General features: G+C 38.9%; 3 protein-coding genes across 3 annotated transcripts in view; 1 reads left to right on the top strand and 2 right to left on the bottom strand.

The window, feature by feature from the left end:
- The window catches only part of LOC144634362 (carbonic anhydrase-like), a 40,184-nt gene extending 38,515 nt beyond the window's left edge, over positions 1-1,669 (top strand). The window contains exon 3 of the mRNA XM_078493295.1: positions 637-1,669. Coding sequence (XP_078349421.1) covers positions 638-1,447 — 810 coding nt within the window. The 5' untranslated portion in view covers position 637 and the 3' untranslated portion in view covers positions 1,448-1,669. The remainder of the gene's footprint in view (positions 1-636) is intronic.
- A 20-nt stretch (positions 1,670-1,689) lies between these two features.
- On the bottom strand, positions 1,690-12,719 carry LOC144634344 (protein dispatched homolog 3-like). The gene is made up of 8 exons (XM_078493266.1): positions 12,210-12,719; positions 10,569-12,109; positions 7,002-7,226; positions 6,317-6,442; positions 5,454-5,724; positions 4,499-4,626; positions 3,958-4,044; positions 1,690-3,360 (listed from the first exon to the last, which is right to left on the bottom strand). Exons 1-8 carry the CDS (start codon positions 12,259-12,261, stop codon positions 2,734-2,736), a joined length of 3,057 nt encoding a protein of 1,018 aa, XP_078349392.1. The 5' UTR covers positions 12,262-12,719; the 3' UTR covers positions 1,690-2,733.
- A 2,620-nt stretch (positions 12,720-15,339) lies between these two features.
- On the bottom strand, positions 15,340-25,866 carry LOC144634343 (protein dispatched homolog 1-like). Its single transcript, XM_078493265.1, has 8 exons — positions 25,042-25,866; positions 23,046-24,586; positions 21,317-21,541; positions 19,609-19,734; positions 18,693-18,963; positions 17,527-17,654; positions 16,813-16,899; positions 15,340-16,314 (listed from the first exon to the last, which is right to left on the bottom strand). Exons 1-8 carry the CDS (start codon positions 25,103-25,105, stop codon positions 15,679-15,681), a joined length of 3,078 nt encoding a protein of 1,025 aa, XP_078349391.1. The 5' UTR covers positions 25,106-25,866; the 3' UTR covers positions 15,340-15,678.
- Positions 25,867-26,930: the final 1,064 nt, after the last annotated feature.

The following is a 26,930-nucleotide window of genomic DNA, read 5'->3' as shown; positions in this document are numbered from 1 at the left end:
ATGGATTTTGGAATGTTCACGAGATGTTTGGATACTCGTTTGAAAAGGATTTTAAGAGAATTTTGATATCAGTTATGCTTTAATAGTTCTGTTTCGCGCTAATTATGCCTAAAAATACCTGTCTTGATGTACTTCTGCTTTTCCACTACTTGCTATAGTTGTTGGATTACACTGAACTTGTAACTTGCACCAAATTTGCCCCCCCCCCCCTCTTTGGTTTAGATTATCTGTCTGATTAACACGTTATGAGTGCCCTGAGTTTATTTACCTTAACTCGAAAACTTCCACCGCTGATTCTATGTGTTCTTTTCTCGGTTTCTTACCTGGTTTGTTTGCGCGTTAGTTCGACCTAGTTAGTAGTTAATAGTTGGGAGGGTCATAAAAACATGCCTGACTACAAAGAGTTTCGACTTCAATTCAGCAATCCCCATTTCTGTACTGCTGTAGGATCCCCACCGTTGCCCCTATCAATGTTGGTTCCTCACTTGCTAAACCTGTTTGTGTAAGGTGCAATTAGCTCAACATTGAATAGGGGAGGGGAGGGGAAGAACAAAAGTGTGAAGCTTCCCAACACTTTTGTCTCAGGTTGTAGTTCGAGTCAAACCATTTTGTGGGATTTTATTTATTTTTTTACAGGATGACGGGTTCTGCTCATGTCTGGGACTACTCTATCCTCCATGGGCCTGACCGCTGGGCAAGTACCTTTCCTGCCGCTGCTGGTAAAAAACAGTCACCGATTGATATCCAGACCTCTTCCGTTCAACATGACCCAACTCTGTCTCAGACCCCTCTCCAAACACTGTACGTCAAAGACAGCGAGTACACTATCAAGAACAACGGTCACTCAGTGGAGGTGTCGCACTCGTCAGGGAATGGATACCAACTGTGCGGTGGGCCGCTGCTTCACAAATACCAGTTTAAACAATTCCACTTTCACTGGGGTGGAAGCGATGAACATGGCTCCGAGCATTTGGTGAATGGGAAAGCTTATCCAGCAGAGCTTCATTTGGTTCACTGGAACATCGACATGTATGAGAGTTTTGAGACCGCTCTGACGCAACAGGATGGCCTGGCTGTGATTGGTGTCTTCCTTGAAATCTGCGACGAGTGTGAAGAGTTGACACCAATTTTTGATCTTCTACCGCGCGTCCAGTACAAAGACGACAAATACAAAATGAAGTCCACTTTTGATCCGGGGTTTCTGATTCCAAGCACCAAGGACTACTGGACCTACAGCGGCTCACTAACCACGCCTCCTTGTTCTGAAAGTGTCACGTGGATCATGTTGAAAGACACCATCTCCATTTCAAGGAAACAAATGGAGCTGTTCCGCGCCCTGCGCGGCTTTCCCTTCTGGCAGAAGAATGGGCCGAATATTGTTGATAACTATCGCAAAGTGATGCCTATGAATGGCCGAGTTGTGCGTTCGACTTTTCCAATAAATTAAGTAATAAACTGAAACACTGAGGGCCTGAAGCTTTTCGATAATTGGTCTGTTTATTACACTAAAGTCCACGACATTCATATAAGGCTAGAGTCCATCGGGTAAATTAGTCCTCAGCTTGACAGGTAGTCGTCAAGCGTTAGACTTAAATTAGAGTAAAACAGGATTTTGTGGGATGACCGAGGAGTTTTGGAGTAATAAATAAGTGGGTAATGTCAGGTTGATAAGCAAAGTTCAAAACAACATTTTTCAGAAATATTCATTTTATTATTCAGACAGACATGCCAATATTTATAAGCTTCCTATGTTTTGTTATAAGTAGCAAATTATGTAATTTTCACTCCTTCAATTTGTAACTCCATTTCTCGCTTACAGAACCAGTTCTGACAAAGTAATTGTATGTTTGTTACTTCAAATGAGGAACAAGTCTTAAAGTGGCAAAGAATTTCCAATTCGTATTATCCAATCAAAACTAACACTAGCATTTCGAAGTTATCAAAAAGCTTGTACCATACCCGAAGTAAAACCAATGCCAAAATCTGTTTTTTCAATTGTATTAATTTAATCAATCCACGCGTCTACCAATCCACTTGTCAATTCCATTAAGTGATATTTACTTGTATTAAAGTGAATACCTACTGTTATAAATTTAAAAAAGAATTTCACTTTAAAAATAATATAAAAATGAAATGCTGTTGCACAGCACACAGTTTTTTAATCAAATGTATTCATCGCATAAGAAGATAAAAATTGAATCATATCTTATATGATTATCGGAGGAAAAATTACGAATTTTATATTTTCGAGAAAGGCTATAAAGCAAGTGTATGTTTAATGTCTAAGTTGGATATAGCTAGCATTATAGTTAATAAAGGCGTAATTGTGTTTCTCTTCCTATATATTATAAGTTTTCGTTGCTAAATATCTAAATACCTTGTAGTTTGAAGCATTACTACCCTTCTTTTTGTTCGGTTTTGTTTTAAATTTCTCTCCCCCTCATTCCCCTGCTGCTTGTTTTTGCTCAATGATATTTTAATTTCTTAATAACTTTTTTTTTTTCAATTCGTGATGCAGTGGTCATTTACTCTGCAAATACTGATTTTGATTTCAAACAAACACCATCTCGCTCGCAGATATCCACTTATCGATGACAGAATTAACTTTTGTAACATTTTCCCTAAGATTGTATGAATTAAGCAGAGAATATTGTTTTCAATTCTGACATTATAACCAAGTTGCAAGACATATCTAAGTCGAGCAAAGCAACTGAATTCGCGCATTAGCTTATATCATAAAGGTGTGGCTGTTTTACAGGGACTAATGCTAGGAGACCGATACCCTGGTTCGTCAATGTCTTCACAAGGTATCTCCTCTTGAATAGGACGACCAGTCTTTCTTCTGCACCAGTTATAAAACGGCTCCAGTGATCCAGTATTTCCCTCGGGACCAAAGATTCCCAGAATAGTCGTGAATAAAATTAAAGCGTAAATAATTGAAAGGCCAATGGTGCAAAACATAAAAATACCGAACTGAAAGAAGAAAAGAATCTTAGCGGCGACCATAAACACCGAGGCCCCCAGTGACGTGCTCGCTCCTGACAACACAGAGATACCCACGTGACCTAATGTCTCTCGGACTTTGTCCCGGCGCGATTGCTTCTGGGATCGTACGTAACCGTCAGCAAGGTGAACTACGTAATCAACAGCAAGGCCGACTACCAGCGTCAGATTGAGAGATTCGAGAACACCAAGCTTCCATCCGGCCAGCGGTATCACACCAACGACACCGACAGTGATGCAAGAGATGATGGCTCCGCACAGCAGACCCACTAACCAGTTTGACGTCATCACTACTAACAACGAGATGGCCAGCCCCAGTCCTAACAGGATACCTCGCACAGCGGTTGATGCTAGGACCTGATGAAGGAAAGGAAATTCAAAACCTTTTTATTTCGAAAGTTATACTGTAAAACGCAGTTTCTTAGAGAAATAGAAAACATTTTGTTCATATCTGAAAGAACTAGAAAGACTTCTAAAAGGGCCAGGGCTCGCTTTTCTGACAGTATTCTCGTTCTCCCAAACTAGCACTCAGATTTCTTTAGGAAAAAACTGTATAGAAACGCGAAAAATGTTTTCTTTTTCTTCAGAAATTGTATTAAACCTTTTCGCATTATTACTGAATTATTTAATTACTGAATTATATAAAACCGTGGTCTAAACCGGTGTTTTTGAAAACCACTTACCGCACCAAGAAATGTGTCAATTTTTATAAAGTAGCCAGTAGCGAAGGACACTTTCTGTGCAATGTTGGCATATTATGACAAAATATCACTTAACTTGCTTGATTGTTCATCAATTACCAAGATACACAAAAGCTGTGAGCGTCAGAATAACATTCAAAGAGTTTTCCCTTTCCGTAATCACACTTTATTTGTCACAACCTAGGTTGACTTCGGAGAAAGCCTTCGATTTCCTTTTAATAACAGTAGAATTTCTCCACTTTACAATACAAACCTTTTTAACTTTAAGCCAATGCCAAGCGTTATGTCCATTAGGAGTGGCTTGAAATGCATTGTTGCATGACGGAGGCATCGTCTTCATCTAAACATAAAAGAAATAAGTTTCAGTCTATTCTACTCTTCATAGCACTTACGTATACCTACTTAACGTTGGCTTGCACTGATGCAGGGTTCGTCCAATTTTCAGCCGTCTGTTTGTTCGTTCGTTTGCTCGTTTCTGATTGGTCCTTTCTCTGGAATGGGTTACTTTTTTGTTTGATAAAAACAAAGTTTGCAGGTTAAGAATGTGGCAAATTCCCCTCGATTTTTTGCTTTCAGTCAGGATAGGAAAGTCCTTACAACGAAAGTGTAGTCGATTAAAAGCTTTACGCATTTGTACTCAGCTGTATATTAGTCAAATGGAGACGAAATTCTCAGGTAAGCACAAGCCCATATTTGTTTGTTTTGTCTTTTTTAACCCTTCATCTACGTTTGTCTAAGAAGAAAATAATTCATCAGTTAAGTAACTTAACGCGTTTTATTTATTAAAAGCATACCCTTTCATTGACAAAGTCCTCCCAGTGCTCGTACACCTTGAGTCCTTCAGTCTGTCCCGTCTTACTCAGAACCATGGTCGTGTTTACAGCCACAGAGGCAAAAAGAAGCCTGTTTCCATATTGACCACCTGAAGAAAGAAATGTTCAATTTTCAGTTCGTTCATAAGCAAGAGAAAGAGCTTCATTATAAGGATTTTATACGCTCTTCTGGCAGCGCCTGTATGTGTTATTCACAAGAAAAATTGTGTAATACAGATACAAGTTGTATAAGCGAATTAATTTCCTGTATAAACTGCTGTTTCTGGTCTTAATTATCCCGTTTATCCATATTTTCGAACCTAAATTCGCAATAAGCCAATCAGAAACTTTATCTATTCCCCGATTTCCTATCACCGACGTGTTATCGCCGTAATTTTGGCCTAATTTGGATACCGGTAAATATCTAACCGAACTTTTTTGGTACGCTTCGGCGGCATATCAGCCTTTTTGTTAAGTAAACCAAATGCGCCCGATATGTTGCTGAAGCGTACCAAAATGACACCATTAGGTATTTACCGGTGAAGTGTAATACTATGATCGTAGCACATTAATAAGACTGAGATGTCAGGCATTTATAATTATTAATGCTTTTGGAACAAAAACGTGATGTGGCCTTGTTTTTTGCCATGATCATGTTTAAATGTTGACGGATAGCTTCTCACGTGTTCGAAGTCAGTGTAAGAATGAGAAATAAAATGGGGCAAAAAGAAGTAAGGTAGCCCTGAATTTTTAGGTGTTCGACAAATTTGACGCAAGTTTCGAGGAAAAAAGTTGCACCACAAAGCTTATTCCCTGAATGTTAGCCATTCAGCAGGGCTTCTTTAGCTCTGCCATCAGCTCTAAAGTATTTTTTGCAACGAAGCAGTTTCAAACGCTTGCTATTTAAAATAATATTTTCTAGACTAAGATTACTAACCTTGATAATTTGGCATTGTGGACTGGTCGGTGGGATCCATAGATCCACCCAGCAGCCCACCATAGGTTTTGTAGTCAGATGACGTAACAGACTGATTAGCATTGGTTAACCAGTAGCCAAGAACTGCCTCAAAGTATCTGTCGTACAACACACCCACTGACGTGATGTTGAACAGCTGAGGGTTTCGCGCCATTAGCAGCCGTACGTCATCTTCATGTGAAGGTATGGTAAAAACAGTTGTGTTGGAATATATGGGCTTGGTAGCTTCGTCCTACAAGGATACAAAGTGAGATTTAAGTAGATGAGAAAGTATCTAATCAAATGAGGATATCAATATATATTTTTTGATTTACGGAATAATTCACATAGGAGTGAATAGGAGTAAACAAAAAATGACAATTTGTGTCATTTTTTCCATTGATCTGTAAGTAGATTCTCCAGTATAATTTTCCCATGGAAATACTTAACCGTTATTATTTTTCGAAGAAGAGGTTATAGAATGAGATATTCCCTGAACTATGGATATCATATTCGCAGTTTAGGAAACGGATTCGCTTTTCACGTGCGTCGAATGTGTACTCTTCAGAAAAACCAGAGATTAAGTTGCCAATCAAAGCTCACGAAAAGACGGGCTTACTTTCGGTTGAATGAGGCGACCACCTATTGGCGTGGTAAGTCTACCAATAATATTAAAAAACAAGTTGGAACTGGGATCATGTTCACAGTTACACATGATACATGAGAAACTGCCATTCGAATCTTAGTGCCGGAGTTGTTAGCTTGTTGCGCAATACTCATGAGAAGAATAGATCGTAAGAATATCATGATTCCATTACGTTAATATTGAAAGTGTTTCATCTTACCTGAAGATACTCATTTAATCTTTCCATGAAACATTGGACTTCTGGCTCTCCAGTTACAGCGTTTCGTCTTATTCTCAAATTTCTGATCTGGTGTTCTGGTAAATTCTTCAGTTCTTTGCAAAAGTCCTTTAAAGAAAGGAATAATAGGAAGACACAGCAGTCAGTTTATTTCTAATTGGCCGATTGTTAGCAATGCTTATTATGCAGCCGATTTTAGCACTTCACAATTATCTTTATTTGATTCTTTATAGATAAACGGAGCTGGCCATGCACTTGGTACTCTTATTGTAGAGTAAGAAAGTGTATTGTCTCGAGTAAATTTGAAATGAACGAAAGGTTGTCTCTGACTGCCAAAATGACTGGCTGACTGCCCGACGACTGACGACAATCGACTGACTGTCTGCAGACTGAACAATAGACTGGCTGACTAACTGACTGACTGACTGACAGACTGACCGACTGACTGACTGACTCACTGACTGACTGACTGACTAATCGACTGCCTGTCTGCAGACTGAACAATTGACTGGCTGACTAACTGACTGACTGACTGACTGACTGACTGACTGACTTACTTACTTGCTATCTAAATAATGGAATGAGTGAAGGAAGGAACGAAGGAAAGAATGAATGAAGGAATGGAGGAATAAACAGACGGAAGAACGGACAGATATATACGACTTACTAGTAAAGCCACTTGGCATTCTGATGGGTTAAGATCAAAACTTGTATCAAACACTGTCCTTCCTTTGCATTTAAAGTCTGTAAAGTGACACGAACTCCGATCTTGATTCTTCAGGCCCCAGATGATGTGCACTTCAACCACATCGTCTTCTTGACTCGGACGAAAAGCTGAGCGCCGTAACCGTTTGATTTCGTACCAGTTCGTACCCGGGCCCCACACGTCCACCTATCAATAACAAAGTGGAAGTCAAAGATCACGGACACGAAAACGTTTGGCCAAATAAAGCTATTTAATATTTCGCTACCCAGCATTATATTATAAGCCAATAAATAGTTACTTCATTATGCGAGGAAACGTTTCTTGTTCTTCAATTTCTTCAATAAACGTTGAGAGAAACCCATGTTGCGCACATTTTAGTAGGGCAATGAGACGAGGTTGTTTGAAGGGCAACTCAGACACCAACACAAATAATAATATTTCTATACTCGGCCTAAATTTCAGTTTCTAAGAGCTTAAAAAATAGCTTCGTTCACATTTGGACCCAAACAATAGGAGGTGGAACTAATATAGATTCACTCGCAGCAGGAGTCAAACCTTGACCCTTCTGGATAATTAAAAGTTTTGAAATAAACATTGCACGAGTCAAAGGCAAAAGTACCTTGGAAAACACAAGGAAAAGCGGTCAATCAGTTCAGTGACACACACATGGATATCAGTACATAAAAGTACAGAAAAACTTATTTTCCATATGTTTCTTTACGTTTGTCATGCAAATACCATGAAGGAACCTCATTTAGTTACCGATGTTGTGGTAGGCTAGCCTGATTTTCTTTCAAGGTCTTTCAAGCTAGTCAGGATGACTGACCGTAATCTATTTCCACCATCCCAATCTTAACCTTAACCTTAATCTTAACTTAACCTGCCCTTAACCTGCCCATGGATTATTATCATTCTTAGTTTTGTCTACCTCAGTATTCAAAGAAAATTCGGATAAGCGCCAAAAGTTTCTACGACACAATTTAGAACCTTCTAATGGCTTTGTAAACAAAAACACTAAAGAATTTGATAATACATGTGGTTCAGTAAATTGGTCTGTCCAACGGAAAATGAATTCAGAAAAGTAATTTCAAATTTGTTCAAACTGCAGCCTTTATTGTTCTCAGTTTACAGTTTAGGAAGCTAGTTAAATGTTCTTCATTAATAATGGATTGCTACTTCATTTGAATAAAGATATGAATAACTTCTTTTATTTGCAAGAGTGAGCAGCTGTTTTTAAGGTCGCGGGGGATACCTACAGCATGAATAAATTCATGATGCGAAATTTTGCTTGACCTGCATCTTTTAAAACGCTTATTTTCTCGGCTGTTATGGGTGCGATTAAGCTCAAATTCTGCAGAGACATAAAGAAATGATAAAAGATTATGTGAGTCGTCTTTTATTTGGTAGATTATACTTAACGGCGATGTTATAGCCGCGTTAGTGCCAAATTGGGAAGAACATGATTTTGTGGCAGAGTTTACGGAACGAGCAGGAGACAGCACACTGTGATCTTGTCAAAAACTAATCAGTCAATATCTGTAGAGTGTCATAACAGAAGCGGATTTTTTTTAATTTAAAATTTCCCACCATTTTATGGCGGTTTAAATGCGCAAATTTTAATTTAATGCCTTCTACCTCTTTCTAAAAGCGCTCTTTTAAAATTCCGCCTCTGTTATGACACACTACAATGTCCATAGTTTACCTATCTGCAGTGGCAAGTCATGAAGGTCTGTATCTGCGCTGTATTCTCTGCCACAAAATTGTCGGAAAAGTCCAAACTTTGAGTTTTCCGAAGGTGTCCCGACCAAAACACGATCAGTTTCCAAAGGAGAGATGTAATTATGGTAATTATATCCCACGCTTTTATAGTGAGAACAATGCGTTTTTATGAAGGACATGATTAGCTATGATTGTTTATGCCGAATATTATTGTGATAACTCTGAGTTGCAGAAACGAAAACAAATTGAATAAAAATTAGCTCATAGACTTCCTATAATCTATATAAACATATATCGCCAGTGTTGTTTTAATTTGGTTAAAATATCAAAGAAACAGGAATTTATTTTTTCAAAGTAATCACGCGCACGCACCCGCATATTTTTATCCAGTCATGAATATCTCGTAAAGTTGTCGATGTCACTTTGTCAGTCGTTGCACTTCGTGCATACGCTTTAAATAAATGCATAATGATGAGCCTAAGGTGTCCCCCGCGACCTTAATAGAAAGTTAAATCACAAAACATTCCCATTCCGTCTCGCGAGTTGTATTTTCCTATAAAAGGGTAATTACTGGGACGAACGTTGTTTTGACTGTAAAAAAGTAATAAATGTCTGTTTCGTGAGAGTCTTTTACTTTCGCAGCTCCACCATGGGAGAATGTTTCAATTTGTAAAGGCTGTTGAAGTTTGAACCACCACAGGAACTGTGGCCAAATTTGATATACACGTCATTACCGCATGACGTTACAACGACTGGTTTGAACACAAAACACTGAAAAACACAGGAAGATTCTAAGATGTCTGGCGCATAACAAACAAGCTTAAATTGCCAAATCGGACGTCAAAAACTAATCAAAATGAAAAGTCTATAGCTGGAACTGTCTTCATTTTACCTATGTAAAGAAGGCGTGTCTGGAATTGAATTATACAGAAAGTTGTTTATCATAAGATTGGCCGATTTGGTGGCAAATTCCTTCTAACGCACCTAAACAATAACATTATTAATTTACGTGATATGCTCCGCGAGTAAAAGTATATTTTTTCAGTTTCGAGAAAAATTATTTGTGGGTGTACATAGTCGTTATGTTTTTTGTCTTAAAGAAAGCTGAATATCCGAATTTAATAGCTATCGTATAATGAAAATGTCACAAAACAATTTCGCGTCACCGAAAATGTTTGCCAATGGTGACGCGAAATTGATTTTTGACATCCGTACGAGGCAACCTTTATAACCTTAGCAAAAATTAACAGCAAATTAAGCATATACTTAAAATAATGTACTTTAGAATGTTTGAATTTAACTCAGTATTAATTTTCACTGAATAGGATGACATTTCGAAAGTAACGAAAGCTGAATTATATATAAATTTTTATTATTTTTAAAAGAAAATGATTTAAAATATGCAAAGGCACTCAAAATAGTCGTAAAATCAAAGCCGCTTTGAACCGAAGTCAATTTCTATGAATCATTCAATAATTTGACTACAGTTATGTTTATTTTTTTCAAAGAAATTTCAAAATATTGACTTGAGAATTTTTTGCAAGCCAGCAGGCTTTTTCACTTCCAAAATTAATGTGTCGAAAGATGAACCTGCTGGCATGAATGTGGTCCAATGAAAACCACAACATTTAATGAATGCAAGCATAAGCAGTGGTATAACAGTCACAATTAGTGTCACGGAAAATAATTTCAATATTGCGACTAAACAGTAAAAGACTGTTACCTGCGCCCTGTTGTTACAAACAGTCATTCATTCATTGTTAGTGCCTGTGTACTTTAAATACTGTCAAGTGTAAACAAAACACTCACCGGCTCTTCATCTGGAGTGAGCTGTGTTGCAAATCCAATGGAAACACTAAGAAAAACCAAAAACACCCCCAAAATTATCCATCGAATTGTCCGGTGTGCGATGAAATTTTCAAAGAAGCTATTCTCAAGGAACTTGCTCACAAGCTTGCTGGGTTCAATCCATTTCTCTTCTCGCTGTTGCTCTTCCGGTCCATCGCCCTGAATGATGTCCTCCCTGCGCGACGTTATCGCTTGCCACGCTTTTAAATCGCCAAAGCAGTGCCAACGATAACTCTTCCAATAGTACTCGTACGTCATTATAACAGTGGGAAAGAAAATGATCACAGAGCAGTAATTTACGAAAACAAGCAGCGCGGAAAATATGCCGAAGGTAGACACACCCAGGAGCGGTGAGAACACGCTTGTCACAAAAGCCACTATCGTAGTGAAGGAAGTAGTAAACATGGCGCTTGCCGCGCGACGGTAAACGAATGACATCCTTGCCGCCATGTCGCGAAAGGTCTTTGACTCCGAAGCTTTCCATGTATCAATAAACACAAACACATCGTCCGCACCAATACCAAGGATTATAAACACTGAGAGCACGTGAAAAATGCCAATGTACCGACAATCCAATATTACACGGTAAACCAAGTTCGCGCCAAAGAAGCACGTGAGTATGCTAAAGACGGCCCATCCTGTTATCCAAAGGGACTGAGTTTGAAACAGCATAAAGAGAAAGATGAAAGTGAAGCTAGCACCGGCCAAAAGAAGATCATATATGACCTGCTGCGAAATGGCATTAAAAAATAAAGCGCGAAGAAAATAATAAAATTTCATGGCACCGATTCCTTGTTTGAATTTTTTATCTAGCAACTTGGCAAATGCCTCGCTAGCAAAAGACTGCGCCTCGTCCCACTGTTGGTCGACTCGGTCTTCTGTGTTGTGGAATCCCTTAAGAGGATAACCAATGTAAAATAACGATCTGGTGTATCGGGATTGAACAGGCTTGTCGCTAGCTGAACCGATTACTGCGTGTTTGTCGAGATGAAAGTCCAGCATAGCCCGAGTTATGTTCATCGAGTTAGCCAAGGTTAAAATTCTCGTGATATTTTCAAAATCGGGATCGAACATATCTGGATGAATCGATCTATAGCTGCCGTCGAAGAAGCGAATGATAGATAGGGGAGGTTTACAAAGGCCATTTTCCATGATCTGACAAAGGCGTTGTTGATATATAGAATTGTTGAAGATTTCAATCTCTACGTCGTGTATTAATTTCAGATTTTGTTTTGTAAAAGTATTACCGTCTTGAGCGTCGTACATAAGCTCTAGTACATCATATTGGATAGTTCTCTCGCCTTGAATTCCCACGGAAGTAGGATTTATATTTACTCGGGAATCTTGCCGGGCGAATTTCCACGCGTCCGCGCGAAGTTTTGTTACATCGTGTTCGAGGTTTAAAGGAACTTGGGTGAAATCGGCCGGTAAAATATCATAACCAGAAAGATATAACGAACCGGTCACCAGAAGTAAGATAAAATGCGCTCCTAGGGTCAGGCCTGTCGATACAATTCAAACGAGAAAAATATTCCACCTGTGTACTAAACAAAATGAATTTTAAGGAAAATTTCGAACAAACTGCACTTTAAAATTACTTACCGAAACAGAGTTTCGGCCGCTGTACTAAGAAGCGAAATATCCAAGCCGCCATGGCCTTGGCCGAAATATTTCAACTAATCCATTTTAGAAATAATCGAACGGAGAACACGCATGTTCAAAAATACACCACCGGCAATATTCTTCAACCTTGATTTTTGTTTTTCTTTCAACTTGGCAGTAAATCATTTGCATAATTCACTTGCGTATGCAAATGAACACGCCAGCGGTTTGTCTCAACACGAGCGCCTTTGTTCAATAATGACAAGAGGAGCTGCTTGTTGCAGGTGCTGTCGGCAATGGCACAAAACAGTGGGGAATACTCCGTTTATTGGCGCTATACCCTATAAGCAGTTTGTAACTCATCAAGCGTGAAACTTAATCTTTCTTGTTGACCACTTATAAACAGTCCTGAAACTTCTTAAAGGCGTCTACAGTGCTTTTATGCAATTTTCTTCAAGAAAGTGTAAACAGTTCTCAGACAATGGTTTATTATGAAAGGTTTTTCGAAAGCGGAAGGCTTATTTTTGCTCTTTGACATAAACTTGATATTACCATCAAGTGTTATCACCTGCTTTAAGAAAAAGAAAGTTTACTGAAGCAAAATTTGTCAGACTATCAAATTGCGTTCTTAGTCAATCGAATTGTATTTTATTTAGAATTAAATGACTCGAAGGGAAATTGTCTGTGCTTGTTTGCAAGTAGTTCACAGAAATGATTGACCACTCATGTTTTTCGTCTTAATGAGGAAGCCTTGCCAACAAGCTGTCCAACCGTTAAAAGCAAGTGAGTTCATGTCAAGAACGTCCTGTTTCCGTCCTGTCACGCTTGGCACCCAATTAAATTTGTTGTTTTGTCTTGTTGCATTATAACTTGGCAGACCACATGGAAATTGTTCTATTGACGACACGTGTTCAGACAGAAATAAAATTTGGCACGCTTTTATAAGTTATGTCACTTGAACAGAGAAAATATGAAAGGTCAACACTTCATGAAATTGTTGAAAAAGCTAAGTGATTTAAAATTATGTTTTCATAAAGACTTTAAAATACAAGCAACTGAATATACGACTAATGCGCTGTTATTTATAAGAACATGTCGACACGACATCGCTGTTATATCTACATGCATCACTTTTACGTTGCATCCAATCGCTCTCCGTACAAAGCCTTCCTCTGTTAAAACTAATTTGCTCAATCTACCGAAAGACCTAATCGTTAACCCCTTTTTATATTATTTTTACTCACGAAGACACCATATGCTAATTTCAGTTTATTTATCCGCTCTTACAGTTTTCTTTGATACTCTGAATAAATTGAATAACTTATGCATAAATTTAAATCCGAGATAAATATAGATTATTTAGGTAAATCAATGAATCAAAATTTTCCCTACTTTTGGGTTCCTCGTTGAGTTTCTCTTGTTTTTTGTATTCCGAAGTATTTTCACTACATTTCCCATAGCGTGTCAAATATAATTCCTTTTGACATGAACAGTGAATCAAAATTGGAACTTGTAAATTATCTTCAACCAATATCGATTTCAAAATGCAGCAGAGTGATCGTAGATTCCATGATTTTTAAGCGTTTAATTCTCTTTCCTTGGCGTTTAATAGATCGACTTGAGTGTCCTTCACATTGTTAAATTTTTGTCAGAGTCCTTAGGTGTCACAATTAAGGCGCCTGGTATAGATTTTCCTTTTGCGTGATATTTGTATTTTTCACAATCCAGAATTTAAGGGGTTGTACATTTTGTTTTGGTAAAATCGTCTGGGAACTTAAATTTTGACGCAAATGTATAATTACAATTATTAAATATATTATCGTTTCAAACACACTTCAAACCTATCTTGAGTACCGTATTTATTCGATTAAACGCCGCGGCGTTTATTAATTTTTCGTGATTCGAGTGCGGCGTTTATTCGAGGGCGGCGTTAATACGAGGGCCACGTTTATTTAAAATCCAATTTATTTCTTGCTAACAATAGTATGGTAACTGAACAATAAAATTTTAAAAACAGAAAAAATGTTTTAGTGCTTGTCTGAAAAGGCATTTTTCAATATCTTAAAACATTGTTACAATCAAGGAAAAACTTCTTTTGAGGCTTGCCTAAACTTGATCACTACTGCATTTGCTTTTTGACTCTATTATTGTAATAAACGCCGCATAATGATGCAGCGTTTATTAATATTTCTGCCCTAATGTGCGGCGTTTATTCGAGGGAGGCGTTTAATCGAATAAATACGGTATACCTTGTCAGTTTCGAAATTTATACCTGCCAGTTATGAAATTTGGCAAAAAAATTGCTGCCCGCAATTGTTCGTTTGATTACTAGCACAAGGTCTCTGGAATCTCATGTTCCATAATTGTTGGAATCATAGGGCTTAACGAGAAATGGAGTGATGGTGGGAGTCTACTCAATTACGAACCTGCGCAGCTAGTTTTGGGCAAAACAGGTCTCTAAACTCATCAATACAACTTAATGGTAAGCGGTTTTATGTTCAGTATTTTTTCAATTGCCCTCCCGGCACAGAGATATTTGCGGTATAGTGGGCATGTAGCATTTTGTAAATTCTCAACGGGGGGAAGGGTGGGGCGATTAGATGAGGAGGGGAATAATATGATCGACAGGAAAAAGAGCCAAGAGCCAGGAAAAAGAGCCTGTTTAAGAAATGCATCAGGGACAGAACAAAGGAGAGGCCAACGCAAGAAAGACCATTAGGACTTGCAGTCCTGCCGTACGTAAGGGGTGCATCGGATCGAGTGGGCCGTGTACTCAAGAAATTCCGCGTTCGGACGGCATTCAAGCCTGTAAGAACATTAGGCCACGTATTCAGAAAGCCGAAGGATAGACCAGCGATTAACCGAATGGCAGGAATTGTTTACAAAGTGAAGTGCCACGACTGCTCTTTTACGTACATCGGGGAAAGCAAGCGCTCGTGGTCCTCGCGCGGACCCGAACATGATCCAGGCCGCGCGAGCAATAGCGAATCAGCAATTAAACAGCATGCTGAGTCAACGGAACATAACATCCATCCGAGGGACGCCCAGATCCTCGAGCGTGGTGTAGTCAATTACAGCAAGAGGCTTTTCTTGGAGTCGTGGCACTCCACTTTGGACAGCGATGCTATCAACGAACGCAAAGCTTTTCCTCGCGCTTATGTGCCGTTAATTCAAAATTAAACTGTCGCACTAACGCACGGATTGGTAGCGCGAGCTCCAACAAACTTTCACTAACTCTGATGAAGGTGAACAGATGTCACCGAAAATTTAGAAAAGAAAAACAGATCGGCTTAAAAAATCTTCTTTAAATGTCTTCTACCGATCGCACTACTGGTTCCAGTATTTTCAGTAATATTTTATTTTCTTAAACTGCATTGTTGTTGTGAATTCTTTAACATGACCATAACATTTACATAACATAAATCCATATTTCCGGGATATTTACATTCTCAAGTACTCAGGAAGGTTTTTACGATAAATTTTCTGGAGTGACTCGACTGTTGTCTGGAGGGGACTGAGCATGAAATCCTCGTCCGTCGCAGTTTTGGCACGTGACATCTGTCGGTTTCTTGTTGCGGAGTTTGTCTCTTGCATAACGCAATAGTGGCAGTATCGAGCCTGTGTTACCTTCAGGTCCGATAAGAGCGAGGACGGTAGTAAAGAAAAACAGCGCGTAAAATATCGACAGTCCAATAGTGCAAAATATAAAGATTCCAAACTGAAAAAAGAAGAGAATTCGCGCAAACAGCATGAAAATCGACGCTCCTATTGTGGTGCACGCGCCTGACAATACAGAGATGCCCACGTGACCCAGCGTCTCACGCACCTTGTCGCCGCGCGAGTGCTTCTTGGATCGAACATAACCGTCTGCGAGGTGGACCACGTAATCAACAGCTAATCCAACAACCAGGGTCAGGTTAAGCGACTCAAGTATTCCGAGCTTCCAGCCGGCTAGTGGAATAATACCGACCACGCCCACTGTGATGAGAGAGATGGTCAGACAGCACAGTAACGCCACAATCCAGTTTGTGGTCATGATTATCAGCAGGGGTAGGGTGAGGCACAGACCAGTTATGATGCCATTGACCGCGCTTCGAACAAGAACCTGTTAGAAGGAAACATAATGTGAGAACAATGAGACGCTTTTACTGACAGTGAGATATGGCCACTGGAAAAGGAACTTTGTATCCATTTGGATAGATTGTAGTGGTCAATATACGTTCTTAGATTCATTTTAATGATTGGATATAACCAAAAGACCACGCGAAGAAAGTAAGAAAAAGAAAAGACACTATCACTGCTTTTACTTTTGGCCCTTAATGATTGTCTTAGCTCTGACAATTCAGTTCAAAGTATCTAAGTTGGTCAGCCAGCCAGCCAGCCAGCTAGACTTTCGAAAAGTTGTTCGCTTCTCGCTCGTCAGTGAGTCAGTGAGTCAGTCAGTGAGTCAGTCAGTCAGTTAGTCAGTCAGTCAGTCAGTCAGTCAGTCAATTTATTTGAGTGATGAGTCCTTCTAACATTGCAGTGAGAGATATCTAATATATAAAATAAAATTTAGTACGATTTATCACTTTTTGAAGAACAAGAAACGTATGCTTCAAACCTGTTGTACTTTGATCCAATGCCACGCCCCTGTGTTCTCCGGGGTGGTCTGGAAAGCACTGTTGCATGGTGCTGGCATTGTGCTCATCTGCAAACAAAGTTCAATGAATTTGTCGTTAAGCTTAAAGTTAATCATATTTATGAACATGTTTATCAGGTTTCTTTTCCACGTTCATACATTTTTCAGAGTTGCTACACATGTAAAGATTTTCAAGCTGACAAAGTAGGAGGATATGAAAGACACCTTGAGTACGAAGAAGGCAGCGTCTATTGAGCATACGATAACGACTCCAAAGTTTTTGTTAGACGGACTTCAGAGGGTAAAATAAAAGATGTCCCAAGTTAAAAGTAGAATATAAGGTCTGAATTCTAAGGATCGGCTAGATAGAAAGAAAATTTGTTTCTGGTCCACTCCAGTCACTCCAGGATCGACGCCATTAGGAATGATAACACAAGGAAATGCACGTTTCCTAATGACAATTCGAATAGCAAAGTTTATTGTAGATTCTGAAGTCATAGTATCATTTCTTTCACGTCTGATTTCACTTCCCAAACAGAGTCAAGACAAGCGTCGTTTCTTCGGATTTGGCACAAGAAAGGTGTTACACTTTCAGGTCGCCTAACTTATATATAATTATTTGTACCCAAGAACACAGAATACTGTAAGTGTTAAACTTTTGGTCTTATTTTCTTATTGAAAAGTTTATATCAGTACCTTTTTGTTGATGAATTCCTCCCAGTCGTCATTGGTAACAAGTCCTTTCTTGTATCCTAAGCTTCCCATAGTCATTGTGGTATGAACCTTGACTGCAGCGTACAACAGATTGTTGCCATATTTACCACCTAAATATTCAATATGATGACCAGTATTTAGATTCCGGATCAAGCGCAGGGTATGGGCAAGACTAAAAACACCGCTGGGAACGCTGACATAAATAAAGTTGAGAAGAACAACAAAACATTTCGCCGATCTTGTACAGGGCGTGCCACAGTTCTCTTAGCGGCAAATTTTGTTCGTATTAAATTGACACATTATTCTGCAACAGTGTGATTAAATTGGTACCTTATCACCCCCCCCCCCCCCCAACAAAGAAAACGTCATTTAAGGGAATATACCCATCTAAAGACCTCAGGGGGGCAAGGGGCAAACTCACTGGCAGCTAGTACAGTCAACGCTCTCTAAGACGGACACCTTAATTCGGGACCGGCCACAGCTGTCCGTCTTAGAGAGGTGTCCGCTCTGTAGAGAGTCGAGGCAACATGACACCAGTAATTCTGAGATAATAAAGCTAAATCTTTGCACAATGCAACAAACCTTTGCTAACTGCAACAAGACTAAAATAATAAAAGGACCCTAATTGCTTTGTAAAGCAAAAATTGTAGAGGTTCTACAAACAGTAACACTGTAAGTAGAGAACGACTTTTTCAGTGTCCATATACGTAAGCAAAGAAGTAATCCGTCAAAGCGTCATTGTTTGTGGTTACTAAGCTTGGTATACACGTATCCTTTGGGCACTGACTAACTTTGCGAAGTTTGGAAGTATTTTCACTAATAAAACATGATAAAAAAACACTTCTCAATTAAGTGTCCGTTAATGATTTCAAAGTGTCCGTTGTCCGTCTTAGAGGAGTGTCCGTCTTATAGGGAGTTTGGTTATAGTAAAATGACTGAAAAACGTCAGAGACCATCACCAGGTGTCCGTCTTATGGAGGTGTCCGTCCGTTAAGAGAGAGTTGACTGTATAACAATTTGATTGTTAGCAAACTCTCCCTACTGCTTTTTCTATGTCAACACGTCTACATCCGTCATTCTCTTTTCAACAAAGTAAAGTATAGCTAGCTTAATCTTCGTGCAGAAAGCAAAAAATTAAACAAGCTTACCTTGAAAGCTTGGTATCTTTACCTCAGACGTTGGATCAACCTGCCCTCCAAGAAGCAAACTATACGTCACAAAATCACGGTTGTTGTATGACGTGTTACCTTGTGTCAACCAATAGCCAAGCGCTACCTCAAAGTAACGATAATAAGCTTGAGAGATTCGTGACATGTTGTACAGTCTCGGGTTGTATTTCATCAAGTTTCTGATTTTTTCGCTGTTTACAGGGATGCTGAAATCTGTGTCGTTTGGATACTTTGACTTTTTTGCTTCATCCTGTCGATTAAAAGAAGAGATCATAACGGTATTCTCGGTACTGTAGTGGAACTAGCTTGCAATGGAGGGCAATACGGGGAAATATCATTAAAGCGAGATTCGTGTGATTTGTATTTGAAAACATTCCCGCATTAGCCTCCATTGCAAGCTCGAGCTCAGTCCAGTCCAATGCCGAGAATACGAATATGATCTAGTGATTACAATGTACATTCGCCCGATTTGGAATATTTCTTTTAATAAGCCATTGTGACAAGATTCGTGAGACAGGTTGCAGGAAAGGATAAGATTGCCCTTAATTTTCAATCCCAACGCGTATCGCATTTATTAGCTCTACTATTAGCGAGCAGGGTTGGTGCAGTGGTAAGAACGTTCGCCTCCCACCAATGTGGCCTGGGCTCGAATCCTGGACCCAGAGTCATATGTGGAATGAAATCGTTGTTGGTTGTCGTCCTTGCTCTGAGGGTTTTTCTTCCGGATTCTCCGGTTTTCATCCCTCCACTAAAAAACAACACTTCAAGCTCCAATTTGATCTTCGATGCACGCACAATTTCTAACGAGCTCCTGAAAGCTCTTCCGGGTTACGAGGGTTAATAACTACTTTAACATTTTTTTACATTCCTGTGCAGAAAAACCCGTGCAACTCACTTTAAGAAAGGTATTCATGTCTTCAAGAAAGCAGCGTATGTCTGGCTCGCCAGTAACCGCATTCCGTCGTATCTTTAACTGCTCAAGTTTATCATCACTCAAACGTTTCAGCTCTTCGCAGAAATCCTAAAGAAAGATATTGCATTGCGTTAGAATTCATTTGTTGTGTTTTTTTTTTTTGTTCTAAAAGAAAAAATCCTGTCATAGTAGAATATTTTTTATGAAAACATGAAGTGAAATGTCTTCTTGAGAGGGAAAGGTGGTGCTATCTAATTGTGAATTTTTTGTTATCACTGATTGTAGGAAAAGTATACTAACAACCGGCACTTTAAGTAAAAGGTTCCTGCATTTGAGAGCTAAATTTGCAACAAAAACAAAGTCATCGTGACCTCTCGGAAACTTCAGAGAAACAATTCATGATCCGACCCTGGAGATTAGCAATGGGTTATCCTCGCCAATCAAGCTTTAACTGAATCGGCTTATACTGCTAGATTTTTACCACCGCGGAGAGGATTTACTTCAAAATATATATAAGACGATTACAAATTGGAAACCCTCCTTCATTTCCGAATAGTAGTTTAAGCCATTCAGTGTCTACTCCAAACAGATGCAGCTTGTATCTTAACTGATTAATTTGTTGATTAATTTGATTGGTTCACGATCTCGGGCTTGCAAAACACACAGAATACAAAAATGAAGACTTATATTTCGTTCCTAAATCAGAAGCCAAACCTAATTGCTAAGAATTCACTTGAAATTGATCGATTAACCGATTAACTAATTACTAATTGGTAACACTGGCCAGTGGTGGGTGGGGGAGGAAAGGGAAGGAAAGATAAGACCGGCTTGTCGGGGGGAGGGAGAGGCAAAAGAAGGAAGTCGAAAGATTGATTAATTCATTTACTGATTTTTTGACGAAATGAATTTGATTGACTTACTGACGTACGGAAGGACGGACGGACTAATTGATAAATTGACGGCACTAATTGATTCATCAATTAACTGACTGATCCACCGACCAACTAACCGACTGTTCGACCGTCCGACTCACTGACCGACCGATTGACTGATTAATTGACAGAGTTACTTACTAACCGAGGGACTAACTGAGTAACTGTCCTACCGACTGACTGACAGACAGACAGACAGACAGACCGACAGACAGACAAACAGACAAACAGACAAACAGACAGTCAGACAGACAGACACAGACAGACAGACAGACAGACAGACAGACAGGCAGACCGACTGGCCGACCAACTGACTGACGTAATGACTGACTGGACTGTTACTGACTGACATATTTACTGAATTACTGACAGACAATACGAACGACTGATGGGATTGGCTGAACATGTTCACAGATAAATTATTTGATTCATAAAAGACAACTTTTGACACTTTTGTCACCGAAGGTACCTCTTGAACAATGCAAGGGCCACTTAGACAATCAATATTTCAATCATATTGTTACCAATATAATCATATTTTATCATTTTTATTAGCATCATTTCAAATATTGTAACCGTCTTTTTCTATTTTTACTTAGTCCCTGAAGAAGGTTAGTTTTGTCTAACCGAAATATCGGGCAATAAAATTAGCCATTTTAGCTGTCTGATCAGCCTTGCATTTGGTGTTTTGTCACCGAACTCTAACAGTAGCTTCAACGATTAACTTACTTTAGTAATTCACGGTTGTTTAATCTTACCAGCATTGCTAACTGACATGGCGGAGGGTTCAAATCAAAGCTTCTGTCCAGCACTGTCTTCCCTTTACAATTGAAGTCCGTGAAATGACACTCGCTGCGGTCTTGATTTTTTAGACCCCACACGATGTACAAGTTGATCACATTGTCTTCTGAGCTCGGTTTAAACGCGGTAGACGTCAGGCGCTTTACACTGTGCCAGTTGGTTCCCTCTCCCCAAATATCAACCTAACATAACCGAGATAATTATATAAAATACATTTATTTAATTGACCTAAAAAAACTGTAATGATAGGATAACATTAAATTGCAGTGAAAACAATATTTCTCATGGATATACAAACAATTCCTTTTTATGGTTTTTATGCATACCACATTTGACCATTGCCAACAATTTTATATAAAATGGTTGCCGAAACATGAAGCTTGCCTCCACCAGGTCTTTTTGGACAAAAGAATAGTTAAACGGGAATGAAAAGTTTAAATCACAACGTTATTATCAACGTTAAGCAAATAACTCAATTACCTGCAATTTGGAAGAAATGGTGTTTTACCTGTACAATAAAACTGCAAATAGTGGATTCATTAACCGATGATAACGACAATTATCAAGACTTTGATTTGTGTAGTCTGTGTCGGCTTTGACAGATGACGCAAAGCCCATGCATTAAAATTATTGTTATACTGCACGTTAAACAGTCCGAAATACCCGTTTATTTGCACGAGTATCCAAATTTAAAATTACATTGGACTTAGTAAATAATAAAGATAGTTACTACAAACTTGATGATTTCGACATTGCTGATCCTAGCAGTATAAAAAAAAAAAAAAAAAATTTTTATTGGGTTTGTTTTTTAATTAAAAAAAAAAATTAAGAAGAAAAAAAAAAGAAAAAAAAAAATAAAAAAAAAAAAAAAAAAAAAAAAAAAAAGAAGGGGGAAAAAGGGAAAAAAAAAGGGGGGAATGAAAACGGGAAAAAAAAAAAAAAAACAAAGGGAAGGGGGGGGCCCGAACGGGACCCCGGAATAAAACAACACCCCCAAAAACACTCGGCCACGCGTCCTGCTTGTATGCAGGACGCGTGTCACATATCAACCTAGTAAATGGCCCAGCTCACAACGAGTCTCTCGTAGCTCACTGAGTTGGATAGAGCGCCCAACCGGTATCTGGGAGGCCATGGGTTCGATTCCCGTCGGGGACTCAGATTTTTTCTTTTGTCCCATGCTCGTGTCATGTTGAATACTTCATCTTCATCAAATTGGACTTCTTGAAAAGTTAAAAAATAATCGTGCATGTGCTTGTATGTCATTTTGAGGAACAATCGACAACTGAACCAAGTTTCTTCTTATTGTGGTATTAAGGGTTGTTGTTTTTCAATATGCCGCAAATGCATGAGTACAGAGAATCAGAGTCTTTTGAGCAAGGGAATAAAAAAGACGAAAGAGTTCAAGTTTCCTATTTTTACTGTAATAACATTGTCTGCCTGGGTTCCTACTGCTAAAAGTCCCTGAAACACAAGTTAAAAAGACGCTGAAAGAACTAGTCACAAAACAAAATACTTGTTCTCATTTTATGTCCAGGAAACAAAATTTCACTTTCAGTTGATAATTCCTGACAAGAAAAAACCCAAAAGCTTCTCATACAAAAACCAAAGGGACAGTGAGTTATCTACGACAGATTGTGAACAGAAAGCTAGAACGTCATGTAAATAAGGCAAGGATATCTATATTACCTGCTCCTCGTCAGCCACGATCTGTGTTGCATACGTCACCGACAGGCAGATAAACACTGTGAAAACAACAAGGATAATCCACCGGGCAACTTTATGACCAACTACTTTGTCGAAGAAAAATCCTCCAAAGAGCCTGGCGACCAGTCGACCTTTATCTCCTGCATCAGATTCTGGCGAAGACCCTTTGTCTTCCTCCTCCTCCTCTCCTGCGGGTGAAATCTGATTGCCCTGTGGATTCCTGTCACACAGACTGAAAACCCTGCAGCATGGCCATTTCCAATTCTTCCAGTAAAGCTCGTGAGTGATGACAACTGTTGGGAAGAATATGATCACGGAGCAGTAGTTGACGAGGACAAGCAGTGCAGAGAACGTACCAAACGATGAGACGCCTAGCAATGGTGAAAACACGTTGGAAATGAAAGCCACCATTGTTGTAAACGATGTTATGAACATTGCACCGGCAGCGTGTGAGTACACGTCAGAGAATCGACTGAGAAGATTTGGAAAGGCTTTGTCTTTTGACGCGCGCCAGGTGTCACAGAACACGAACACATCATCTGCACCGATACCAAGAATGATGAAAACTGACAGCACATGGAAAATGCCGATATATCGGAAATCAAAGAAAATTCGGTAGATCATGTTAGCGCCAAAAAAGCTGGAAAAGATACTGAATAGACCCCATCCAGTAATCCAGAGAGACTGGGTTTGAAACAGCATGAAGCAGAAAATGAACGTGAGGCTTCCAAACACAAGCATGAGGTCAAAAATGACTTGTTTGGACACAGCATCGAAAAACAGCGATCTGAGATTGTAATAGAAGTTCATATCACCGATGCCTGATTGGAAGAGCTTGTTCAGAGTTTCTGCAAATGCTTCTCCAGAATGTTTTTGCGCAAAGTCAAATTGTTCGTCTGGTCGGTCCGCTGTGCTTTCAAAACCCTTAAATGGAAAACCGAGGCTGATGAATGAGCGAGTATAAGTCGAAGTCGCAGTTTTCGAGTTTATGACAGCGTTTTTTCCGAGGTGATAATCCAAAATTGCCCGGGTATGGTTCATGGCTTTTGCTGCGCTCAAAACTTGGGGGATGTTATCAAAATTGGAGTCATTAAGCAATGGATCAAGTTTTTGATAAGAGCCATCAAAAAATCTAATTATCGAAGTCGGCGGTTTGCATTGCTTGTTTTGCATCTTCAAACACAATTTCTGTTGAAAAACCTCGTTTTCGAATAATTCTCGCTCGGTTTTCTGAATCAGCTCCAGGTTCTCCTTGGTGAAAACATTGCCGTCTTTTAACTCGTAGATCAGTTGTAACATGTCATATCTCGCTGTTCGTTCTCCTTGTACGCCAAGCGACGCGGCGTTCAAATTGATTTGCGAGTCTTGGTCAACAAAGTTCCAAGCATCTGCTCTGAGCTTAGAATCGTCCTGTTCGAGGTTGAGAGGGACTCGAGACAAATCCGCTGGGATAATATCATAGCCAGAGGTATGAAGAATTGCTGTTAATAAAATAACCGAGAAATGGGCAGCGAGGGCCAAACCTAAGAATTGAAGCGGTTTAAAAATGCGGTTTAAAAAACATAAAAATGAATTTATATTATTACATATAGAGCGGTTTTAAAAACATAAATTTTTATTATCCCACAGCAAACATGTAATAATACTATCACTTATTCGTTTTCCGATGATTGAAATAACGGATTGCTACCCTGCTTCGCCGATTATTATTCTTTCACGACAGTTTTGACCGTAAAAATATAATGACCTATCCATTTAAACTAGAACTAAAATTTAGGTGAGTTGGTTACGTAACAACGTTGCTCGCATTATGGACAAATTATAATTATTTTTACCATCTTGCTCGCTCGTAAAAACACAACTCAGACTTTAATTTGCCTGTTAACGTGAAACAGAGATCAACAGAAATTTTCTGTGTTAGTTCTTTCTCGTTTCTTGTCAAAATAAAGCGAAGATAAGTAAAGATAGACACACTTACCAAAGCAAAGCTTTGGGTGCCCCAACACCAGCTTACAGTACGGCACAATCTTGTCACTGGTCATACCAAAATCTTATCGCTGACGGTTTATGGAACATTAAGGATGTAACTTGATAATTTGAAACATTTCTGAAACAGAACAGAAACGATGTGCATGAGTGTTGTCGCTTCGAGCTGTTTTCACCTGTTTGCAAAGCGAGCTCAACTTATTTGAATAATATTTCAGTGACGTCATAAAAGTGTTCGATCTGTTTAAGACCTTACAAAGAAAGATATGAAATGTCATTAGAGGAAATATGTCTTTTTTTTTGAAACGTGCAAGCGACATCGCAATTAGGTTTTCTGTTCGAGTGCAATGCCGGGTATTCTGTAGTACGTCCCCCAGTATCAATTTTGTTTTCAATATCGCTGTTACAGCGACGTGCAATTCCTGTGCAACTCGAATTAAGTTTGAAATCAGACAGGAGCTTCTCCTTCTTGATATAAACTAAATCTTCCCGAGCTATTAAATATAACACAAAAAATTTAAATCTCGTAGTTTGTGTTTTAATGGGATAGTTTATTCTTCCGGCCGAGTGCTCAAGTAGAAAAAGTGACGAATTACGTGCTTTGTTGTGAGTGTAAACTTGTTTCAAGCCCAACAAAATTACTTCCATGAGGATCAAAAGAAGTTTGTGAAGAAAAGGAGAAATGTTAATTTTCAAATCTATCAGACCTCGACACAATAAGGTGTCAGAGGCCACCTGCTTGTTTCTCTACTGAGCAAGCAAACTCTGGGGCCAAAATATTACAAACTACTGCATCATTCACTCGGCAATTTTAGCTCGAAACAATCACCGGATTCTGTCCAGTGAAGTTCTTCATGGTCAGTGAAATTATTTTTATCTGATTGAACTGTATGAGCGCTAATTTGTCCCTACCTACTAGGTTAAAACATAAATATTAACGTAAAATAAATCGCTCGCCGGTATTTCCACTACTTTTACACCGTAAAAAAATTTGCTGCTTTTAAGCGCATTCATGTGTTATTACAATACTAACATGTCATTACTTAAACATTTTTCCAGAAAATAAACCGCCTTAACTTATAACACTTCTTTTTAAGCTGATAATTAACAAGGCTCTATTATCAGATATAAAAAATTATTGATCGAGACTGATAATGCCACATTACACTGCCGGCCAGTTGGGCCATTTCCAGTCAGATTTTCAGTGTTATTTTACTTTTCATAGCAAATTATATAATAAGGTAATCTGAAAAAACAGGATTGGTATTTACTCCCGTAAATATATATTAAAATATACCTGATCGAGTATAAATGATATCAGGACCTGCAAGTTAAGAAAAGTAAACTATATTTTTAGGCAGGTTGAGAATAGTTGCCAGAGCACCCGTTTGTTGACTTGTCTCCTTGACAACCAACAGCCATCAAAATTGAATCGATCAGTTTCATTACTCCACTGTTGAATTTGTGATCTTATTAAATTGACGATTCAACACCACGGCACCATGGTTATACGTATGATAGTACTAGAGATATCCTTTTTGTTATCATGTAAAATATTGCAATTTAAAGTAAAAACCATTCGTCGAAGCACTTTTGCCTTCAATTCAGTCAGTATCATTTGGACTTCTGAGTACAGATACTACATTAAAAGAAATTGATAGGATGCAAATGCCAAAGTAATAGTACAGTAGTTTTCACAAATTCATGCAGACAATTAACCATCAGCTTGTGTTATATAACTACAAGCAAATTTGAATTCAGGCAGGCTAAACTATCAGACTTAGATATTGTGCTAAACCTGTGTTGAGTGTAGTCGTCAGCTCAACACTACAACAGCAGCGGATTTTCCTAGATTTTTGTACAGCCAAATTTGATCTTTGT

Source organism: Oculina patagonica, chromosome 13, assembly GCF_052425735.1.
Source record: "Oculina patagonica isolate OP01 chromosome 13, crgOcupat, whole genome shotgun sequence".
Lineage (NCBI taxonomy): Eukaryota > Metazoa > Cnidaria > Anthozoa > Scleractinia > Oculinidae > Oculina > Oculina patagonica.
This window is presented reverse-complemented; position numbering and strand designations above follow the sequence as displayed.